The sequence below is a fragment of the Carassius carassius genome, chromosome 31, assembly GCF_963082965.1.
Source record: "Carassius carassius chromosome 31, fCarCar2.1, whole genome shotgun sequence".
NCBI classification, from domain to species: Eukaryota; Metazoa; Chordata; class Actinopteri; order Cypriniformes; family Cyprinidae; genus Carassius; species Carassius carassius.
In genome coordinates this window covers 19084498-19106975 of record NC_081785.1, presented here as the reverse complement: position 1 = coordinate 19106975, position 22478 = coordinate 19084498, and the positions used below count along the sequence as shown (strand labels likewise).

Genomic DNA, 22478 nt, shown 5'->3' with positions numbered 1-22478 from the left:
TACCCCTAAATGAATCACAATTTGTCTCAACCGATTTGAATCGTCACATATTTGAATAAGTTTTCAACCGTCTTGAGGTTAATCATTACATATCTACTGCTCTGCCAATAGTTAGAAATGGCCCTATATCATGCAGTGTTTAATAAACGGTTGTTTTAGTAAATTCTGCTGAGGTGAAAATCAGTGCAGTACTGTATCATAATACGTATCATATCATGACTTGGCTGGTGATACACAGGCCTAGTGAATTTTTTTTTTTTTTTTTTTTTAAACTAGGATCTTCTCTTTCATTTAAGGGTTGGTGTTTTTTTTTTGGTCACTTTTCTAGAATTTTGTCACTAGGAGCAACTCTGTGCACTAAATGGAGTTAATGAAATGAAGTAAAGTTCCGAAACAAGGCCACGCCTCAACCAATCAGCTCGTCCCCCGTCAGCTATTTATGCTAGACCAACCTTCTCTGAACTGTTGACTCAGTTTCTCGTTGGTCCCACTCGCCATGGATCCGGAACTGCAGATCAACCCCTCCGACGCAGATGACGATCTTTTCAAGGGCAATTCCCCTCCACCCAGCAAATCTTCTCACCGGTCCTCTCGCAGCCAATCTTCCCACCGGTCCTATCTTCTTCCGCCATTCGAATCCCTCGGTCCCGCGAGCCTTCTCGTGCAGGTTCGCCATCTGGGATTTCTCTGGCCCGGGCTCGGTCACGTGTCCGCTCTCCGCCACCCTCGAGGGATTCTGTCCGCGATCGCTATGGATCTCTCGGGCACGGAAGTCGGCGCGACCGCTCGCCTCGCCAACAGCATCGACAACCATCCACAGGTAATCCTCGACCAAACACTCTCGGCAAGTCTGCCGGATCAGAGTTTGATATCAAGCACTGGACCGTAGCTCGCCTCCAGCACGCTCTCAAGGATAAAGGCATTTATTTCAGCCGCACTGATAATAAATTAAGGCTATTTCAACTTTACACTGCACCCACCAACACCGTTCCAAATGCAAACTCGGAGGCCTCAGCTGTTCCGGTATCCTCACGGAATTCCTCCGTCGTCGCTTGTGACGTCACCACACAGCCTCGTGAACGACCTCAAGCCGCAGCCGCGCCACCTAGTGGCGACCAAAGGCAAACTGCATCATCTCCAAGTTTCTCCGCCATCACTCGTGATGTCACCACTCAGTCTCGTCAGCAACCTCAGTAAGCAGCATCGGCGCCACCTAGCGGCGGCCAAATGCAACTGCCACTCACCCCATCTCCTTCTACCTCTGACCTATCTCAGATGATTACATCATTTCTCCCATCTTTGGGTTCACAAACTGCCACAAATCCTAACACTCATTCATCCTCTCATCCCATCATCCATTCCTCTACCCGTTCTTCAGCCGCCACGGCCTCTGTTACTTCTGGTTCCGAATTCATTCCCACCAGTGGACCTTTTCAACCTCCCTTGGTACCTTCTCCTTTTCCAACTAACCTATCCTATTTCTCCTCCCTCACCTACCCTTACTCATCCCTCACTTCCCCTAGCCCCTCCCCTTCCATATACCCTCATATCGTGCCATCTAACAGCAGCACATATACCCTGGCCACAGCAGTACCTCCTCCCCGGCCAGCTTCATCAGTTATTCGGCCTTCCCCCGTCTCCCTAGCCTTACGTCTTTAGATTCTATCTGGTAACTACACTGATCTAGCCCACCTTCTCCAGCCATCGCTCATAAATTTTAGCCAGCCCAGAGAGCTTCAAACCAGCCAAGGGATCATGCAGCTTAGCCATACCTTAAATCATAGTTCAAAAGATCTTACCCCTACCGAATTCTCTTTAGCTTTCTCGATCTTCAGAGACATAATTTGTTCCGTTTACCCGGACCGAAGGTCTGAGCTAGACGATTATCTGTCTATCATTCTAGATATGGCCGTCCGCTTTGGAGGGACAGGCTTCTATAACTACCATGTTTTATTTGCTACCCAAGCAGCAGGTCGGTTACAGCAGTTTTACCAAGGAACATACTGGGGCACTCTCGATGCGGAGCTTTACTGCCGCATCTTCGCAGCCCGTTCTTCACTTTCCTGCGAGATTTGCGGAGCCCCGCCTCCACGTGCACGGTTATAACCCCCTTTAAGTCACAGCTGCCGTCCTCACGCAGAACACCCATATTCATAAGACTGTCTCCAGCTGCTCCACCACCTCCTTTAACCCTCTTGGCGCCACGGTCGAGTTTACTCGACAAGATGCGGCACTGAATAAAACGGCCGATTTTGTCAAATAGGGTGTCAAATTTCATGCAACCTCCCCTTTATCAGATAGCAGACATGTAATACTTCATCTCTGACTCAAAAAAACGTCATGCTCCTATACAAAATCTTCGAGCTAGAGCGCATTGAATCAGTGCGGAAAAAAAGCGGAGCTAGTGTGAGAGTGAGCCATTTTATCTGACCAATATTGTCAACGTCAGCGAGTATTGGCATTAGATTATTATTATTATGATTATTATTATTATCTAATGGCATCAATAAAGCTTCAATAAAGCCGCAATGAGGTGTTGGAACTTCTATTCGCGGACACTGATTCTGAAGGGGAATAGCTGCATTCAGAAGATGCCGGTGATACTGAAAGTGAAAGTATAGCCCTTCACCAAGCACAAACGGTGAATCCTTTGCCTAATGTAAATGGTCCTTTGCCAAATGTCAGAGGTGTGAACAATGTTTGCAGGGGTCGGAGTGTTCATCGCGAAATTAGCAGGCGTGTTAGTGTTGCGGGGACGAGGCGAGAGATTTTTACCGCGCTAGGCATGTATATTTGTCTTCCTGACCATATTCTCCGAAATCGCGGCGACAGTATTGTAGTGGAGACTTTGTCTAATGCCACTGGGTATGTTAGACGAGGTCGAAGTATTCATAGGACAGTTAGGAGGCAAGGTGGGGAGTCGCAATGACACTGACAGTAGTCCGAGCTGTGCACTCTTGGTGCACGCGCGAGGCAGATCTGGCCGCACAGCTCATTGCAGGAGCAGAGGCGATGTGACACGGGGCATAGCTTTTGAACTTAACAGGTCTTGTCTACTTGTGTTTGTGTGTCATATGAATAATATATATGTGCCCCATACATGGAATCAGAGTGCCTGCTGCATGTAGTAAATTGAAAATCCCAACTGCTACATGCATTTGGTTTGTTTCTACCATTTATTAGTAATGATTTACACAGTTTGTTTACTACTTACTATTTACCTGAGCATTCAGTATTTTGCAATATAGCACACAGAAGGTGAGGGACATTTTTTGGGGGAAAGAAGTGCTGCATTTTATTATTTAAACATGTGACTTTTCATGAAAATTCTATAATTCAAGATGGCCACCCCCATATGACGTCATAATATGCAAATTAGATGGGAAAATAAAATCCCTACATAAACATTGGGTCATCCTTAATATTTGTATAATTGACAGAAAGTCTCTATCTTTTATACATTTTAAGATATAGCCTTCTGAAATTAAGATGTCAAAATCGAACATTTTAGGAAAAAAACTCTGGCGCCTAAAGGGTTAATTCCAAAGCCCCTCGACGTGCGTCCCACAGTCAACGTCCCAATTCCCAAAAGTATAGATAAAAGGGGACTACCGGTTCTATACCAAGGAGGCAGAATGATCTGCAATAATTTCAACAACCTCGGCTGTTCGCTCTCCAGCTGCAGACTCCTTCACGTCTGCTCCTTCTGTGTCGGCGCTCATGCCAGGAATTCCTGCCCCCACAGCCCAACCGCCTTACCTCAATGACTACTAAAGTACCTCAGCACTCCGATTAAGGTTAAAGCCCTAACCTCCGCTTTATTAAACCACCCCGATAAAGAGTTTGTAGATTTTCTTACCAATGGCTTACAAAATGGTTTCCATCCAGGTTTAGATATTACGCCAAACACTTCTCATATCTCCAACAACCTTCAGTCCGCTCTCTCCGAGCCAGACACTGTAGATGCACTAATAGCGAAGGAAGTTCAAGAAGGATTTATGATTGGTCCGTTCAAAGAACCTCCTTTCAGAATCAGTCCTATAGGAATCGCCACCAGGAAATACTCTGGGGAAAAAGAGATTAATCATCGACCTTTCTTCCCCTCACGGCTCATTTATTCCTAGCATCAATAGCATCATCCCTGCCCCAGATTTCTCCATGAAATGCAGCTTTTGGTCCTCCTCGGTCACCTCAACTATGCCATCAGAATAAATCCTCAAGGGAAATCTTTTCTCTCCTACCTTCTATCAAAAACAGGTTCAATTCCTTCCCTCCATGACAAAGTCAATCTGGATGAAGGCTGTAAGATGGAGATGCACCTTTGGCAGAAATTCTTGTCTTCTTGGAATGGTATATCCTTCTATAACGACTACATCACTCAACCTGAAGACATCCAGCTGTATACTGATGCAGCACCTTCCACTGGATTTGGCGGGTACAATGGCGGTCGTTGGTTCACTTCCGAATGGCCTCCTAAGTTTAGCCATCTCGTTCAGCAATCAGTCTCGCCCTCATCCACTCTTCATGAAATATATCCAGTCATTATTGCAGCCATCCTTTGGGGGCATGAATGGTCTAAACACACTATACTTATCCACTCTGACAACTCCGCAGTAGTCGAAATCATTAATAAAAGCAGATCTTGTTCCCCAGCCATCATGCAATTCGTCCGCAGACTGACTCTAATATCTGCTCAACACCAGTTCGTAATACGAGCCGCCCACATTCCGGGCTACCGCAATAACATAGCTGATTATTTGTCTCGTCTTTCTTTTCAGAAGTTCAGAATCTTGGCTCCAGAGTCAGACATCCATCCCACGCCAGTCCCACCGTTTTCAGCTACGATCTTCAACTAAATCCACACCTGGAAGACCTTTCACGTGCTTTGCGAGAAGCTATCCTCAACGGTCTCACCCATAGGACTCTCCACCTACCTAACCGGATGGAACTGCTTTAAGGCTTACCACTCATACTACCAACTTCCATTTCCTCTAATAGACGCTTGGTCAATCTGCAACTTTGTCTCGCATGCTAATTTAAATAAAAAAATCAGAACCTCCACCATCAAGTCTTACTTATCAGGAATCAACTTCATCCACAAACTTACGACCGGCGAGCAATGCCACTCAATTTCCCATTCCCACGTTTCCATGTTAATTAAAGGGCTACAGAAACAAGAACCAGCCACCAAAGCTAATCGCTTGCCATTAACTGCCGATCTTCTGAGCCAATGTATCCTCACATTACGCTCCGGCTACTCGAGTCCTTTAATAGACCGAACATTAGAGTGCATGTTTCTTCTCAGATTCTTTGGCTTCTTGAGGTGCTAAGAAATTGCCCCTTCGACTTCTGCTTTCAATCCAGTCATTCATCCCAGCCTCTTCGACATCTCAGCTCACACTCCAGAGTCTCTCATATTCACTCTGAAGAAAAGCAAAACCGACCCATTCTGAGAGTCATTTCCCATCTACATATTTTGCTTCAACTCCTTCATCAGCCCTTTTGAGCCACTTTCGGAGTATGTTGCTTCCAGATATGCCAATAATTTGTCTCCTCAAGAACCTCTCTTTCTTAACGAAAAGGGGAAAATGGCCACAAGATCTTGGTTTAACAAGCACTTTCAAAAGGTTCTCAGCGCCTTAGGCATATCTCCCGAACACTACTCAATACACTCCTTTCGGATCGGAGCAGCCACAACGGCCGCCAGCACAGGCATCTCGGACGAAACCATAAGAATCATGGGCCGCTGGTCATCGGAAGCATATCGTCTTTACATCCGCAACAGTCTCAACGATCTCTATCAAGCCCAAGCCCACATCAGTTCATTCAAACCTTTGGGGGTCTTCTAGTAACCTATCGCATTATCTATAGAGACGAAGCCCCCACTCTGAGTCTCCCTAACAAGACACCCTGGTCAGCCAGTTCAGAAGGATCATAACCCCCTTTCTCATCCTATTTCCTCTAACCCTGACTTGATCCTAATAAAGTTTTATCTGCATAGTTGTGGTGTGACCTGTAGTTAGTGAAATGGAGTTAATGAAGTTAACTAAAGTTCGGGAACAAGGCCACGCCTCAACCAATCAGCTCGTCCCCCGTCAGCTATTTATGCTAGACCAACCTTCTCTGAACTGTTGACTCAGTTTCCCTCATATCCTTACATCCCGCACTGCATTACCCGGCTGCATCCAGGGGGGTCTTCTAGTAACCTATCGCATTATCTACAGAGACGAAGCCCCCACTCTGAGTCTCACTAACAAGACACCCTGGTCAGCCAGTTCAGAAGGATCATAACCCCCTTTCTCATCCTATTTCCTCTAACCCTGACTTGATCCTAATAAAGTTTTATCTGCATAGTTGTGGTGTGGCCTGTTGTTAGTAAATACCCTTCAACCAATGGTCCGTGGGTGTGACATCTGAGGCTAAGACTATGTTGACATATTCTGACCCTTATGTTCTAACAACAACTGTGAAAATGTACTCTAATATGGTAAAAAATTGCTTTAGAAACAATTTTCACTCAAAATGTGCTAGTAAATTTCTCAATTAATTGCAATGAAACAAGGAACACTTTGAATGTACTGTATAAATATTTTTTTTTTCTCATAAAACATAGTCTATAAAAACAGTGTATAGTTTACCTTTGGAAAAACTTTCTTGGTAGCTTTAGCTCATAACGTTGAGATGAAATGGAAGTAGTAACAGATAATTTCTTCTGTATCACGAAGTACATCCGAGTGTACTGAATTTTCGAAAAATAAAAAATGTCCAATCGATTCTACTACTCCCCAGCTCAATTTAAATGTGTGTGGAAATATGCAGCCGGAATATTTAGTTGACATCTCTGTTTGTGTTCCAAGGAAGAAACAAGGTCATACAGGTTTGGAACAACATTAGATCTCAAAAAAAGCATAGCTCTCTGAGACCCCCATTGATCATTAGCTGGCAGACAGTCTGATATCCAAAGAGTCTGATGTTTTCTTTTTCTCTCCACAAGAGTACTGTGAAGGGAAGGTGAAGGGAGATTAGACGGAAAGCAGTTTTATCAATTGGATAAAAAAAAAATCACATCTGTAATATAGAGGGTATAACAAACTAATGTGTAATTTAAGTATGGAGATGAAAAGCATTCTAGAGGACACAGGAAAAGGAATCAGTGCCAGGCAAAGAGCCACACATAGTCAGCGCAGTATCCAAACTATGATAACATTATAGACCAACAGAGGCTTGTTGAGAAAAAAAAATGCCTGTGGTGACATTTCAGAAAAATATACATTCCTTCTTGCATGTTTCGCAACACTTTCAATGTGAGATGCCAAATGAGTGGCTTTAAAAGTTTAATGCTATGTCACATTTGAAAATAACATCGCATCACCAAACCCAAACCTAACCAATTGTGGTAACAAAAGGAAACTTAGAATAAAAATGCTTTTGCTGAAGTAATTGTGTAATTTACGCCTAAATTTTCAGTCAGATTACTTTTTTTTCAGTTAAAAGTTGGTTTAAATGCATAAAAAAGATGACACACACATACATATATATTTATTGTGATGGGAGGAGCAAATGACAGACACAGTGGGCGTGGCATCAGGCCACGGAGAGGCTTTTATTAACAGAAAATAAAACAAATGAGGCAATGAAACTGGCGAAAAGGGAAAAGTGTCCAAAATAAACAGGGGATCTGGTGTCCTCGTCATGCTGCGGGGTTCGTGTGGGTCGGGCCGTGTTCATGGAGGAAGGGTCCAGGTAAGGGGCGGAGTCCAGGCAGCCGCACGCGCTCCCCTCTCTGGTCCGGGGTGCGAGGAGCGGCGGCTTCTTCTAGCCCCATTAGTTATTTGTAAATAACCAAAAAAAATCATTAGTTATTTGTAATTTTTCTGGTATTCAAAGTGTCAAAATATCATTTGGTGCGACTGTCTGGTCCTGACTTATTTATTTATTACTATTTTTGTAAACATCTTTGAAATTACCCTAAATTTATCCAAATCAATTTTATGCACTATTTGGCATTATTTTCAAGTGTTTTGTAATCCAAGTGTTTTGTTATCCATTGCAAAGCATTTGTACTTATATTCCCATCATAATATACAAACAAACTTTGTCCCATGATTTCCATTTTATGAAATATCATGTATTATTTATATAAATGAGTATTTATAATCTGCTCCTGTATTAAGGCTATTAAAAAGGGAATAAAAGTTGGTGTTTTATTGCCACTACTATTAATTTCAGATGGAAACTGTATTCATTTTCCAGCTGAAATGAATATGAATTATCTACACATACAGTTGACTGCAGTTTCCATCTAAAATTAATACCCAATGAATACCCAACTCAAACCCCTGTGGTACAAGCACATCTCAGACACAAATGATGTCTCATTATAGAGGATTTTGCATCAAGCTTTTCCCACTTACTCTTGTCTACAAAGTGTACACCGTTGCCTGCCTGCCTGAGTGATACTAGTGGGTGCAGTTGAGTTTAATTACACCAAAATTACAAGCGGCTTAAGGGATTACCTGCACATGATATTGTAATGATGAGTATGCTGAATATCTGCTTTCTGCTTTAATGGCTCTGCGGATACTGGCATTTCTGATAAGCCTCTCAGGAGTCCATCTGGTGTGCATTCCTGCTGTGATTTACAGAACATCACACCTAATATGGGCCAGCTTCCCATCTCTTCCCATCTTCCCATCTCATTCCTATTATTCGGCACCTTCTCATTTTCCTCCATCCATAACTGTAGGGAAGTTAATGCAGGCTGAAAATGAACTTTTTATTGCTGTCGAGTTCATTATTCTGTCCTCCTGTGATTCTTTGTTACACAACTTTACTGCTCCTTTTTTCTGCTTCTCATAAGCTGTAAGTAGGTCATTCTGTTCTTGATTTAGGAGCAGTTGGAATATTTTAGACCAGTTTTGCTGCAGCAGATTTCAGAGTGTGGAATATTTTTGTTTTTGTTTCCGTCTGGCTACTCCTAATGTAATAGGGAATATTTATAGAATCAGCAGTGGCCATTATAAAGGTATTTTTTGTGCATTAAAAGAATAGTTAAAAAATTGTCATCACCCTTATCTTTTGTTTAGAGTCCTTTTTGAGCATTAAAAGAATAGTTAAAAAATTGTCATCACCCTTATCTTTTGTTTGGAGTCCTTTTTGTGCGTTAAAAGAATAGTTAAAAAATTGTCATCACCCTTATCTTTTGTTTGGAGTCCTTTTTTTCATTAAATAAGTGGCAACTAGGGATGGGAACTGTCTGGAAGTTAGCAAGTTTGTTTCTTTACTTAAAAAAGGGGGGGGGGCAGTATTTTTAACAGTTATACTGGATATATATACAGTACTGTGCAAAAGTCTTAGGCCACTAGTATTTTCACCAACAAAAAATTGTCAGTTATATCTGTCTTTTGCTGTAGTGTGTCAGTAGTAAATATCAGTTTACATTTCCAAACATTATTTTTGCAATTAATTGTAATAATCCAGTGAGATTTTTGTTTGCACAAGTAGTCTGACAGGTTTCTTGAAGCGTTTTGGAGACATTGCCACAGTTCTTTTGGATTTAGTCTGTCTCAGTTTGTTCTGTTTCTTCATGTTATTCCAGACAGACTGGATGATAGTGAGATCAGATCTCTGTGTGGAGCACTGGCTACTGTCAGACTCCTACAAATCTCACTGGATTATTACATTTAATGGCAAAAATAATGTTTGGAAATGTAAACTGATATTTACTACTGACACACTACAGCAAAAGACAGAAATAACTGACTTAAAACCATTTTTTGTTGGTGAAAATACTAGTGGCCTAAGACTTTTGCACAGTATGGAATATATACATAAATAGTATATTGTATAATATATATATATATATATATATATATATATATATATATATATATACAGTCGTGGCCAAAGGTTTTGAGAATTACATAAATATTAGTTTTCAAAAAGTTTGCTGCTAAACTGCTTTTAGATCTTTGTTTCAGTTGTTTCTATGATGTACCAAAATATAATTACAAGCACTTCATACGTTTCAAAGGCTTTTATCGACAATTACATGACATTTATGCAAAGAGTCAGTATTTGCAGTGTTGGCCCTTCTTTTTCAAGACCTCTGCAATTCCACTGGGCATGCTCTCAATCAACTTCTGGGCCAAATCCTGACTAATAGCAACCCATTCTTTCATAATCACTTCTTGGAGTTTGTCAGAATTAGTGGGTTTTTGTTTGTCCACCCGCCTCTTGAGGATTGACCACAAGTTCTCAATGGGATTAAGATCTGAGGAGTTTCCAGGCCATGGACCCAAAATTTCAACATTCTGGCCACTTAGTTATCAATTTTGCCTTATGGCACGGTGCTCCATCATGCTGGAAAATGCATTGTTCTTCACCAAACTGTTGTTAGATTGTTGGAGGAAGTTGCTGTTGGAGGGTGTTTTGGTACCATTCTTTATTCATGGCTGTGTTTTTGGGCAGAATTGTGAGTGAGCCCACTCCCTTGGATGAGAAGCAACCCCACACATGAATGGTGTCAGGATGCTTTACTGTTGGCATGACACAGGACTGATGGTAGCGCTCACCTTTTCTTCTCCGGACAAGCCTTTTTCCAGATGCCCCAGAAAATCGGAAAGGGGCTTCATCGGAGAATATGACTTTGCCCCAGTCCTCAGCAGTCCATTCACTATACTTTCTTCAGAAGATCAATCTGTCCCTGATGTTTTTTTGGAGAGAAGTGGCTTCTTTGCTGCCCTTCTTGACACCAGGCCATCTTCCAAAAGTCTTGGCCTCACTGTGCGTGCAGATGCGCTCACACCTGCCTGCTGCCATTCCTGAGCAAGCTCTGCACTGGTGGCACTCCGATCCCGCAGCTGAATCCTCTTTAGGAGAAGATCCTGGCGCTTGCTGGACTTTCTTGGACACCCTGAAGCCTTCTATACAAGAATTGAACCTCTTTCCTTGAAGTTCTTGATGATCCTATAAATTGTTGATTTAGGTGCAATCTTAGTAGCCACAATATCCTTGCCTGTGAAGCCATTTTTATGCAATGCAATGATGGCTGCACGCGTTTCTTTGCAGGTCACCATGGTTAACAATGGAAGAACAATGATTTCAAGCATCACCCTCCTTTTAACATGTCAAGTCTGCCATTCTAACCCAATCAGCCTGACATAATGATCTCCAGCCTTGTGCTCGTCAACATTCTCACCTGAGTTAACAAGACGATTACTGAAATGATCTCAGCAGGTCCTTTAATGACAGCAATGAAATGCAGTGGAAAGGTTTTTTTGGGATTAAGTTAATTTTCATGGCAAAGAAGGGCTATGCAATTCATCTGATCACTCTTCATAACATTCTGGAGTATATGCAAATTGCTATTATAAAAACTTAAGCAGCAACTTTTCCAATTTCCAATATTTATGTAATTCTCAAAACTTTTGGCCACGACTGTGTATATATATATATATATATATATACAGGTAGTGGTCATATAATTAGATTATCATCAAAAAGTTCCATTCCATTCAAAAAGTGAACCATTGTATATTATATTCATTCATTACACACAGGCTGATATATTTGAAATGTTTATTTCTTTTAATTTTGATGATTATAACTGACAACTAAGGAAAATCCCAAATTCAGTATCTCAGAAAATTTGAATATTGTGAAAAGGTTCAATATTGAAGACACCTGGTGCCACACTCTAATCAGCTAATCAACTCAAAACACCTGCAAAGGCCTTTAATTGGTCTCTCAGTCTAGTTCTGTAGGCTACACAATCATGGGGAAGACTGCTGACTTAACAGTTGTCCAAAAGACAACCACTGACACCTTGCACAAGGAGGGCAAGACACAAAATTTCATTGCAAAAGAGCTGGCTGTTCACAGAACTCTGTGTCCAAGCACATTAATAGAGAGGCAAAGGGAAGGAAAAGATGTGGTAGAAAAAAAGTGTACAAGCAATAGGGATAACCGCATCCTGGAGACAGGCCCGGCTGCAGGATGAAATGACTGAGGGGGCATGTGAAATTGTTAACGGGGCTTAACTTTATTACACCATCAATGATTAATACACACTGAGATCTCGCTTTGCAACGATAGATTTTTAAATACAGCGCTCCCTAAAACACTCCATATGCAACTGCAGGTAAGTTAACCAGAGACTAGCAAATTTTAAACAGCGTAATGATGATAGATCATGTCCTATACCTTTTTAGAAGAGCTGCAGTCTCCTTGATTTGGCACTGAATGTCCTTAGTAACAACTGTATTTTCAGGAAATCACACAGTCGACAAAAGATAAGCCAGCGTCATTTATTATGAATAATTAACCATTTCACACTTAAGTTTAAAATATTCTAACTGACTCCCGAGAGTAAGATTTTTCAAGGCGACAGTTATTTTAGAACGTTCCCCCTTAATGTTTCCATGGCAACGCGTCATATTTGTCACGTGAAACACCGCAGCCACAATAATAACACTGTATAACAGATGTCGGCTATCCTTTATTTCGTTCTTCCTTTTTTATTCGAAATATTCACAAACTTACTTACCATGTCATCAACTATCTGATAATCCGATTCTCAAATATGTTTAAGTGAGTGTGTTTGGTCGTTTAAAAACCTTTATAACAATAGAGTAAACTTTATAGTTAGCCTCCTTCCACTGTGTTCGTCTGATATGAAAAACACACGTCAGCAAATTATATTTGAATAGATTGTTATTGCTCCTTTCACAGACTCCAAATGTAGGCTATTGTTTTACCAGTGCTTATGTGTAGCCTATTTAAATGTATGAAATCTAAAATAAACATTATGAGGTTGAAAACACTGCATAGTTGTGATATGACAGTGCTGATGCTCGTCCGTCTCTGGCTCAGCGCCAACCAACGCGACACTAGCACTTGCTTCCACAGACATCAGTGTGTATTTTACAAACTCCAAATGTAGGCTGTTGTTTTACCAGTGCTTGAGTGTATTTAAATGTATGAAATCTAAAATAAACATTATGAGGTTGAAAACACTGCATAGTTGTGATATATGACAGCGTTGAGCTCGTCAGTATCTGGCTCAGCGCCAACCAACGCGAAAGACGTTTGAATCTGGCAGTAATGTCACGAGTCACAACACTGAACATTCTAAATCCCATGGGGATAAGGTTCAATTATTATTTAACTCAAAAGGTTGAGCATTTTATTTTTAACCATGAATACAAAAATGAAACGGAGGGGGCACAAGTCAGATCTGAGGGGGCATTGCCCCCTTTTGCCCCCTTTTGCCCCCTTGTGGCGCCGGGCCTACCTGGAGAGGATGGTGAAACAAAACCCATTCAAAAATGTGGGGGAGATTCACAAAAAGTGGACTGCAGCTGGAGTCAGTGCTTCAAGAACCACTACGCTCAGACGTATGCAAGACATGGGTTTCAGCTGTCGCATTCCTTGTGTCAAGCCACTCTTGTAAAACAGACAGCGTCAGAAGCATCTAAAGACAAAAAGGACTGGACCGCTGCTGAGTGGTCCAAAGTTATGTCCTCTGATGAAAGTAAATTTAGCATTTTCCTTTGAAAATCAGGCTTCCAGAGTCTGAAGGAAGAGAGGAGAGGCACACAATCCATGTTGCTTGAGGTCCAGTGTAAAGTTTCCACAGTCAATGATGGTTTGGGGTGCCATGTCATCTGCTGGTGTTGGTCCACTGTGTTTTCTGAGGTCCAAGGTCAACACAGCCGTATACCAGGAAGTTTTAGAGCACTTCATGCTTCCTGCTGCTGACCAACTTTATGGAGATGCAGATTTCATTTTCCAACAGGACTTGGCACCTGCACACAGTGCCAAAGCTACCAGTACCTGGTTTAAGAACCATGGTATCCCTGTTCTTAATTGGCCAGCAAACTCGCCTGACCTTAACCCCATAGAAAATCTATGGGGTATTGTGAAGAGGAAGATGCGATATGCCAGACCCAAGAAAGAAGAAGAGCTGAAGGCCACTATCAGAGCAACCTGGGCTCTCATAACACCTGACCAGTGACACAGACTGATCGACTTCATGCCACGCCGCATTGCTGCAGTAATTCAGGCAAAAGGAGCCCCAAGTATTGAGTGCTGTACATGCTCATACTTTTCATGTTCATACTTTTCAGTTGGCCAAGATTTCTAAAAATCCTTTCTTTGTATTGGTCTTAAGTTATACTCAAATTTTCTGAGATACTGAATTTGGGATTCAAATCCCAAATTAACTGACAACTTCCTTAGTTGTCAGTTATAATCATCAAAATTAAAAGAAATAAACATTTGAAATATATCAGTCCATGTGTAATGAATGAATATAATATATAATATAATGTATAATATACTATTTTTGATAACCCTTTTTGTAAGTTAAATACTTTTTGTTATTTTAGGGGAATTAATATATAAAGTTCTAGCTGATTGCATATTAAACTGGGATAGAAAATAATTTGACATTTAAAAAAACCTATTTCACACGCAAACAGTTTAGCTGGACGTACCAAATTTAACCAGCCAAGAACCACTAATTCAACCACTCATTCAACCATTTTACTTAGTAAGGGAGTGATTAAAACTGATGGTCTGAGAGTCACTTTTGAACAGATTTATTAAAGTATCTGCTCATAATCGTCGTTTGTTTGTAAATTGGACCACATCGGTCATGCTATTTGTTGTTGTATGTAACAAGTAAAGACATTTGTAGTTTTTAGATTTATTCAGTCATTGTAGTTATTAGTTATTGTTTTGTGGTGTTTAGTGAACCCTAATTGCAATGTAATCTTAATGTGAAGAACCTAGATGTTGAACAAGTTTAACATCACGAAAATCCTTACAAATATTACTGAGCAATGACTACAGCTACCTAGTCATTCTACTTTTCTAGTTAATAGCTTTCATATTGCACAAAAGGTACCGTTGTTTTATTATTTTTGTCAGAATTTGCATTTTTGGGTGATCTTTTTATATATGAGCTATATATATAATTTGAATAAACAAAATGTGTTCAGTGATTAACAACTGTAATGCCAACTCTTCAATAAACAGGTTCCACTAAATGTGTTCCATAGTTTCAGAAAAAGATAAGTGTGATTATCCTTTTTTTTTTTTTTGACCTTCCTGCATATCCTCATAAAAAAATTTTTTTTTTAAACATATGCTGAAATTGACTGCTGAAATATATAAATGCAGGCAAATGCATGAAATTTTAATTCAGGCCCTGGCTGTTTGGACAGTATGCATGGTTGAATCTTCACACCATTTTCTTTCTAGGATTTCTCAAAATAAATAACCCCATGGTGTTGCTAACCTTGATACAATGCACATCCAGTAGGAATATTAAAACGAAAAGCCAGGCAAATATAGGGCCCAGTATCGCACACTAACCCCAAGCCTAACCGACAAGTAATTTGGCTGAAATAGCTCTAAGTTGTTAACTATTTCTTGATGACGGTAAGTATTTGGATAGTTGACATGGAAGTGTAATGCAAGGTGACACACTAAACTTATAAAACCATTTTAAATGGTAAGGTATTTGTCTGAAGTTATATTAAACCACATTTGACTTTTAAGTGAACACATTCATGGAATTATATTAGGTTAATGAATTGAGTACTAACATTTATTAAATAATTAAAAATGTTATGTAATTGTTGCAGGGGGGAGCAGTCCATATAAGCTGCACAAACTCTGCATACCCAAGCCATTTGAGGGAATGAGTCCACAGACGGGCTAATTAATATTAATATTTCTATAAATTCCCTTGTCTTATGAGGTGCAACATAAGAGTATGTATTCAATAGCTGGGATTATGTATGTAACTATGTAAATTATTATCTGCCAAATGATGGTAATTTTCTGCAAATATGGATGGATCTGGGTAAGCGGATTCACAACAGCTTTGGAGCCTATGCTCTGAATTTGGACGTTTAAATGATGTTAGTATATCTTTATTCACAGGTCATGGGCTGGTGCTTCAGGAGGGGTTTGCTCTTCCCAGATATCATCTGGGCCGAAGGCTTATGGCCACAGCCGGAGACAATGAGACAGAGAAGAACTGCACAGAACCAGGTAATTCATACATCACTTCATATTGATGAATGACTTTTCCCCAGTTGAGTGATCACTTGCCTTAGGATGAACTTCATACTGAGAACAGACAAAAGACATAACAATTCCCAGGTACCCCAGGCGGCTGAAAATTTATTGAAAATCCTCCAACATGGTTTGATTATTGTAATTTATAGCGTTTTACAAAGTTTTTATTGTATTAAGATTGTTACATATCTATACCACCCTGCTCTTTAAGAGTTTTCTGCATTTTGATATCTGGCTGTGTATTGGAGATTAGGCTCAATATTCCCTACTCACTCAAAACAGATAGCCAGCTAAGACTGCACCTCGAAACCTACCAATTGCGAGAATCTGTTCCATTCAAGATTTGACTATTGATTTCAAAGTTTTCCTCCTTATATAATTTCAATGTCTTTGATTTATTGTGTGCATCTCTTGGTCCACACTTTGGGAAATGCTACTTGCTTCACACATCATTCCCTTTTGTCTGTTGTCACTGATATTGTCAAGACAATGCTGATAAAGACATAAATCTTGATCGAAATGTAACATATGCATGAAAACGTCAATGGAATGGGGCCCGGTCCTGCCAACTTATTGAAATGAATTGTTCCAACAGTAAATTAAGCTTCTCTGACTGGAAATCTTTATCACTCTTATCGCTCTGGGCAGCTTTGTGGAAAGACAAAAGAATTGTAAGGGAAGATTTGTGATTATGAGAGAAATGGATCTGTGGCGTTGCCTTGTGCATTCTATAAATGGAAGCAGGAAGGCTATATTTAGATGTTTGTCCCCTCGACATCCCTGTGACCACAGGAGATGCTGGGGAAGATAAGGCCAGATCTTTTGATGTATCTCGGGAGTCCTTGGCATCTCAGCACCCGAGGGCTTTCTCATCAAGCGGCTCTTATTTGCCGAACTCCGCAGTTCGGTGCACGTGATCCCACGTTTCAGGGGATGTGTCTCTATTAGAGTTGTGAGCTGAGGAATTTTGTTATCGTGGGCTGATAGAATCTGCCCTTTCACTTTTTTCTCTGCCTGTAATGAGTGTTTCGGTGTCTCAGGGAGTGTGGAAGAGCACAGCTTTAAGGCAGATTTGCTCAGCGGTATGCCACGCGCCATTGTCAAGTGCTGACATTGTGAATCTTAGCATTGCTGCTCCCAGCCAGAATGTGAGCAGGCAGTGATCTGAGGTCTTTGCCAGCTACATGAGCGAGAAGGGAGAAGAAAGATGAGATCTGTCCATCTCTGTCAGCAACCCTCCGAGCTGAAGGCCAGGTAGAGGTCACGTCAACTGTCACAACTGTGAAACATTCACTCATGCATTTACATTCTGCTGCGTGTGAGAACTTGCTAAGAGCACTTCTTTCTCGCTGTTGTAATGTTGTTTATTCTTTTTAGGAACTGAAGCTGTCAGTGTTGTTAGCCATTATGAAATTCACACAGAAGAAGCAGCTGAATTAAATACTCCTTTTTCTCTCCCCAAAAACTCCACCCTACAAAGATTGAGAACCCTGTAATCAGATATGGAGAAGGAGAGTGGCAGCACATCACCTTGGTATTGTCAAATGTATCAAAATCAACGTTAGCAAAATAGTGCCTCTTATGACAATCCTATCCTAATAAGATATTGGTATAGAGCTTGGCAACTAAAGAAATGTATATTCTTTTTTTTCTTTTCAATTCAATTAAATTCAAGTTTGTTTGTATAGCGCTTTTTACAATACAAATCATTACAAAGCAACTTTACAGAAAATTATGTTTCTACAATATTTAGTAGTAGCTTATAAGTGGTGACTGTCAGTTTGTGCACGTATGACAGGATTTTTAGAAAAAATAAATACAAGACATAGTCAGCCAGATTATGAATGTTATTAATAATTAATAATTATTATATGATGCAGTCACACTTGTAGCAATATTAGTTAGTTCTTTTTTACTTAAGACTTTTGTAAGGCCCATATGTACCCTACTTCATTAATATCTTTCTGGTAATAAAGGTCTATTCTGAGTGCCATTCTCTAAAAATCAAACCTGATGGAAAATTTGGAGTTTATTTTGCAAGACTCATCTCCCTGTGGTAAAACTGCTGATATTTTTGTACAGCTCTTAGTTTCATTTGAGCTTCAGCCCAGATCTCTTGTGGCTTGTTTCCAAAATGCATCAGCGCAGCAGTCCAGCAACATCTTATGTTTTCCTTAAACCATTGTTCGTCCTTTGATGTAGACATCAACACAGTGCCCACTCATAACTATAGCTATAACGGAAAGAAGGCGAGTAATTGTTTATTTATTCGGCTTCTCTTGAGAGGTATAGTGTCTGCCGTCAGATTATTAAATCAAGATGCTGTGGTGCAAAGCAGCATCAGTAAATTATACTACAGATTGTTTTGCAGAAATTTGCCACAATATGGGTTGTTTTTGCCAGTAATAACCCACTTAGAGATGGAAAGCCGATCTGATTGACATTAAAAAGCAACCAACCAGAGTTTCCTGTTTTATGTGATGTTAAGAGGCGGGTAAATGTGAAATCGATGATGCCAAAATAATCAGTAAATGTGCAAAGTGGTAGTGCATTCAAGAACTGAAACAGCAATCCCTGTGAAAGCTTACACAGTCAACACTTAAGCAATTTGTTTATAATGTTTTTCGACTTTGTGGTCAGAAATATTATCCATCTAAAAGAAATAAGTAGCAATTATTACACCTATTACAGTCCTGACTATAGAATAACATGTTTACTTGCTACTAATTGCCACTCAAATACCTTTTAAAGATTTTATGCCATTCATCTGGTTATTCCTCTAAAATGCTCATTGTAGCAGCCTGGGAACGTTGGACGATGCATAGCTGTCAACCAATCAAATTGGAGCTGGCCTGATCCTGTCATTTTTGCATGCAACATGCATCAGACAGTCCCTAATGGGTCCATGGACATACTTTCTGGAGCTTGTCATCAAAGATGTTCCTCCATTGTCATGTGGTGTGAAATGAGATTATTTAATTTGATGTGATGAGGGCATCTCTTCAGGTCAGGAACGGCATGAAACATAACTAATAAAAACACTCAAACAACACAATTAAGTTAGCATACAAAATATTTTTTAGGGCTGGTAAGCGATTAAAATTTTTCATCTAATTAATTACATGATGTGGTGATAAATTAATCTAATTAATCGCACATCAAAATTTGAAGAAATTGAGAAATTGCTCTGAAAAGATAATTTAAAGTAATTGTTGTGCAAAGCATCAAACAGAGATTACAAAAAGTAGGTTCATCAAGAAATATTTTGTTTGATAAAATTGATTACATGTACTCTTTTGGACCATGTGAGTAAATGATGACAGAATTGTCATTTTTGGTTGGGTGAACTATAACTTTAATAATTTATTTTCTTAATTTTATAATTATTACTATGAAAATATGAAATTATTTCTTTAATGAAATGATACTCTAAATAATAAACTAAACTACCAGTAGGTGGTGGTAATGTCTTAATGATTAAGTCACCGAGTCATTTATTAAATTGTTTGATTCGTTCAAATGGCTTTATTCATTTAGGAGTGAAGTAAATGGTTCTTATGAATGGTTCAGTGAATCATTAGGCTTGTTTAACTTGAAGCGGATCATCACCATCAGACCGATCAGTGTGTGACATCAAAGAACTGCAAGGGCTTAGAGAGCATACAGCTACTTATACTTTTGAATCGCTCTCGCGGTACTTTGATGTCATACACCGAGCGGTCTGTGCAGCGCCACTTAAAAGCCAACGCGACTATGGCCAACGGTTCAACCGAGCGCCAACCTCCCGCTCTCTGGCCCTGTCCCAAATCGCGCACTTCATGTGGACTTTCGGTCTCGTGGACTTGAAATGCGCGTGCTCGCCGAGTCTACGAGTCCGTAGGCCGTCCCATTCAGCATTTTAACGCTCCGAAGTGTGCTCAGCAGCGCCCCCTTTGTACCCTTGAAGCGGTCTTCCGCGAAGCCCGCATAGAAGCAGGCTCCACGCACTTCAACTACCCAGGAATCCTTGCGAAAGACCAATCAGACAACAGATGGGAGGATATTTCGCTCACGGACTGTAAACATGGCTGAGAAGAGAATATTTAAGTGTAAAAGTATCAATGTTTTTTATGACATAGGCGTACATTTTACCAGTTGTTACTTACAGTTATACAAACATTATCGACCAGTTGATATCTCAAACATAATAATAGCGCGTTAAATAATACGATCGCATTATGATTCATTACATAAATAGAACCGAATGTCATGGCTTTATGAGTCATATAAACGTAGTATGAATATTGAAACCTATACATTTTTCTTAAACTCATTTTAATTTTGTGTTAAAATTTAACATTATGTATTATTATGTACAAATGTATTTATCATTTAAATAACCATGACATCTATTCTAATGCCCAGGTGGCATTTACAATTATAGAACTGTAAAAGCAGGCCCTAACCCTAAAGAACAAAAACAATCGGCAGCATATCGACCTGCAGCTCCAACAACAACAACCAGACCTTCTTCCTGTTTCCGGCGTGACGATCGAGTCTGTCCCAAAATACCTCTCAATGCACCCTCGCGGACTCGCGCTAAGGGCCCTATAGGTCTGCACTACATGACGTCACCGAAGTGTGGACTCTGAGGAAGTCCACAAGTCCGGAGTGTGCCATTCGGGACAGGGCCTCTCTCGTGAAGCCAACAAGGAAGTGACTAAAACTGTAATTCATCGACTGGCCACTAGAGGCTGGCTGGAAAAGGGAGTCAATCTCATACACTCCCCATGTTAAAATGCCCAACTTTACAGCAGAAAAAACCTGTTTACAGCCTGGTTAAAAAAATTATTTTGGTCTATATAGTTAATTTTACCCTTCATGACAACTGTGAGGGGGGTGAATTTTTTTTTTATAACTCATCCGTTTATATTAAGCCTTAAAGTTCTGCATAATTAAGGGCGTGGTCACTTGAGTGACAGGTGGATTGCCGCTGCTGACAGTGCCTTCAAGCTTGCCCTGCCTCATATTAGTCATCAACCGACTGTATGAAATGGCAGATGATCCACATATGTCTGGGGCGGGGCAAGTGTGATAAATGCGTTAATAATTTTAACGCGTTATTTTTCTCTTAACTAATTAATCTAATTAAACGCATTAAATTACCAGCCATAATTTTTCTAGCTTTAAAGAGAAGATATTTTGTGTGTTTATATGGTTTTGTAACTGGAGAATCGCATTGAACAGGCATCCACATAGGCAAACAACCAGGTGATTTGATGAGAGCAGCCTTCATTATGTTGGTGCTCCTTAGAAGCTGCTCAAATCAATAAGTAATCTGAGAAGAGAGAGTGCTCAGACAGTCTGGGTTGGATGCCAGCTTGTTGACTTAAATTTGAATAAGCATAATGCTCCTGTGCCTGAAGAAGGGTTATTTTAGGAACTTGCAATTTTTAGAGACTGGAACAGATTGATCGAACGGTTCATAAGAGAGAATGTGATGGGGTGGACACGTTGGGTGTGCACTTTTTAAGATGTGACATAACTGCAAGCTCAGGCACTGACAAATAGGTTAATACACTATTCAACTGCTTTACAGTTATGCAGCATCTCTCATAAAGAAAACATAATACTGTTACAGCAGGAGGCTTGTCACATAGAGATGGAGCTGGAAGCGGCATTGTATTTCACCCTCTATGAACGGAGCTCTTTCCGGATTGCTGCTGTTTATGAACTACGCAGTTTATTCTATAAAAGGCTTGTGACTATTTATTGACATTTAAATCCTTACAATGCCTCGACTAGTGTAATTCTGCTCATAAATCAAGCAGACAATCCATCATATCTTATGCTCTAGGTTATATTTACTGGTAAGAACCACACACTTAACCCACAGTTAAACATGAAATTGCTTTCGCAAAAAGACTACCTTCACAAGAGGGCTAGCTTGGCCCATTCCAGCAATCACCAATAGCTGCTTTTCCACTGTTGGGCCAATGTGAACCAATGCTTTAAACGGGCCGGATGGGGCTAATAGCCTGTAGCCTGTAGCCTGAAGCACCGAGGCCAAAATAGCACTGCTTTTCCAGCACCGGGCCAGAAGCTCCACTGCGCTTCACTAAAACCCGCCCTTTACACGCCTCTTAGGAACAACGTCATGCAACCCCATCATTTCACCAACAAAGAGAAGTTATCAGAAAATGTATAAGAAATAAGTCACTGGAACTAGTGCGATCACAAAACGAACATGATGAAAGCGACCGTTTTTTTGCATGCTTTGATAAATACTTAAATCCAAAAGCATCTATGTTTTACAATAATAAGTGATACATTGATCATAATGAATTAATTTGATTGAATTAATTGATTGATTGAATAGGATTTAAAATTAGTCACACAGAAATAAA

General features: G+C 40.3%; 1 protein-coding gene across 3 annotated transcripts in view; it reads left to right on the top strand.

The window, feature by feature from the left end:
* The window catches only part of slc24a4a (solute carrier family 24 member 4a), a 56952-nt gene that overhangs the window by 4981 nt on the left and 29493 nt on the right, over positions 1 to 22478 (top strand). For all 3 annotated transcript variants that reach the window (XM_059519274.1, XM_059519273.1, XM_059519275.1), the window contains exon 2: positions 15955 to 16065. In XM_059519274.1, coding sequence (XP_059375257.1) covers positions 15955 to 16065 — 111 coding nt within the window. The remainder of the gene's footprint in view (positions 1 to 15954; positions 16066 to 22478) is intronic.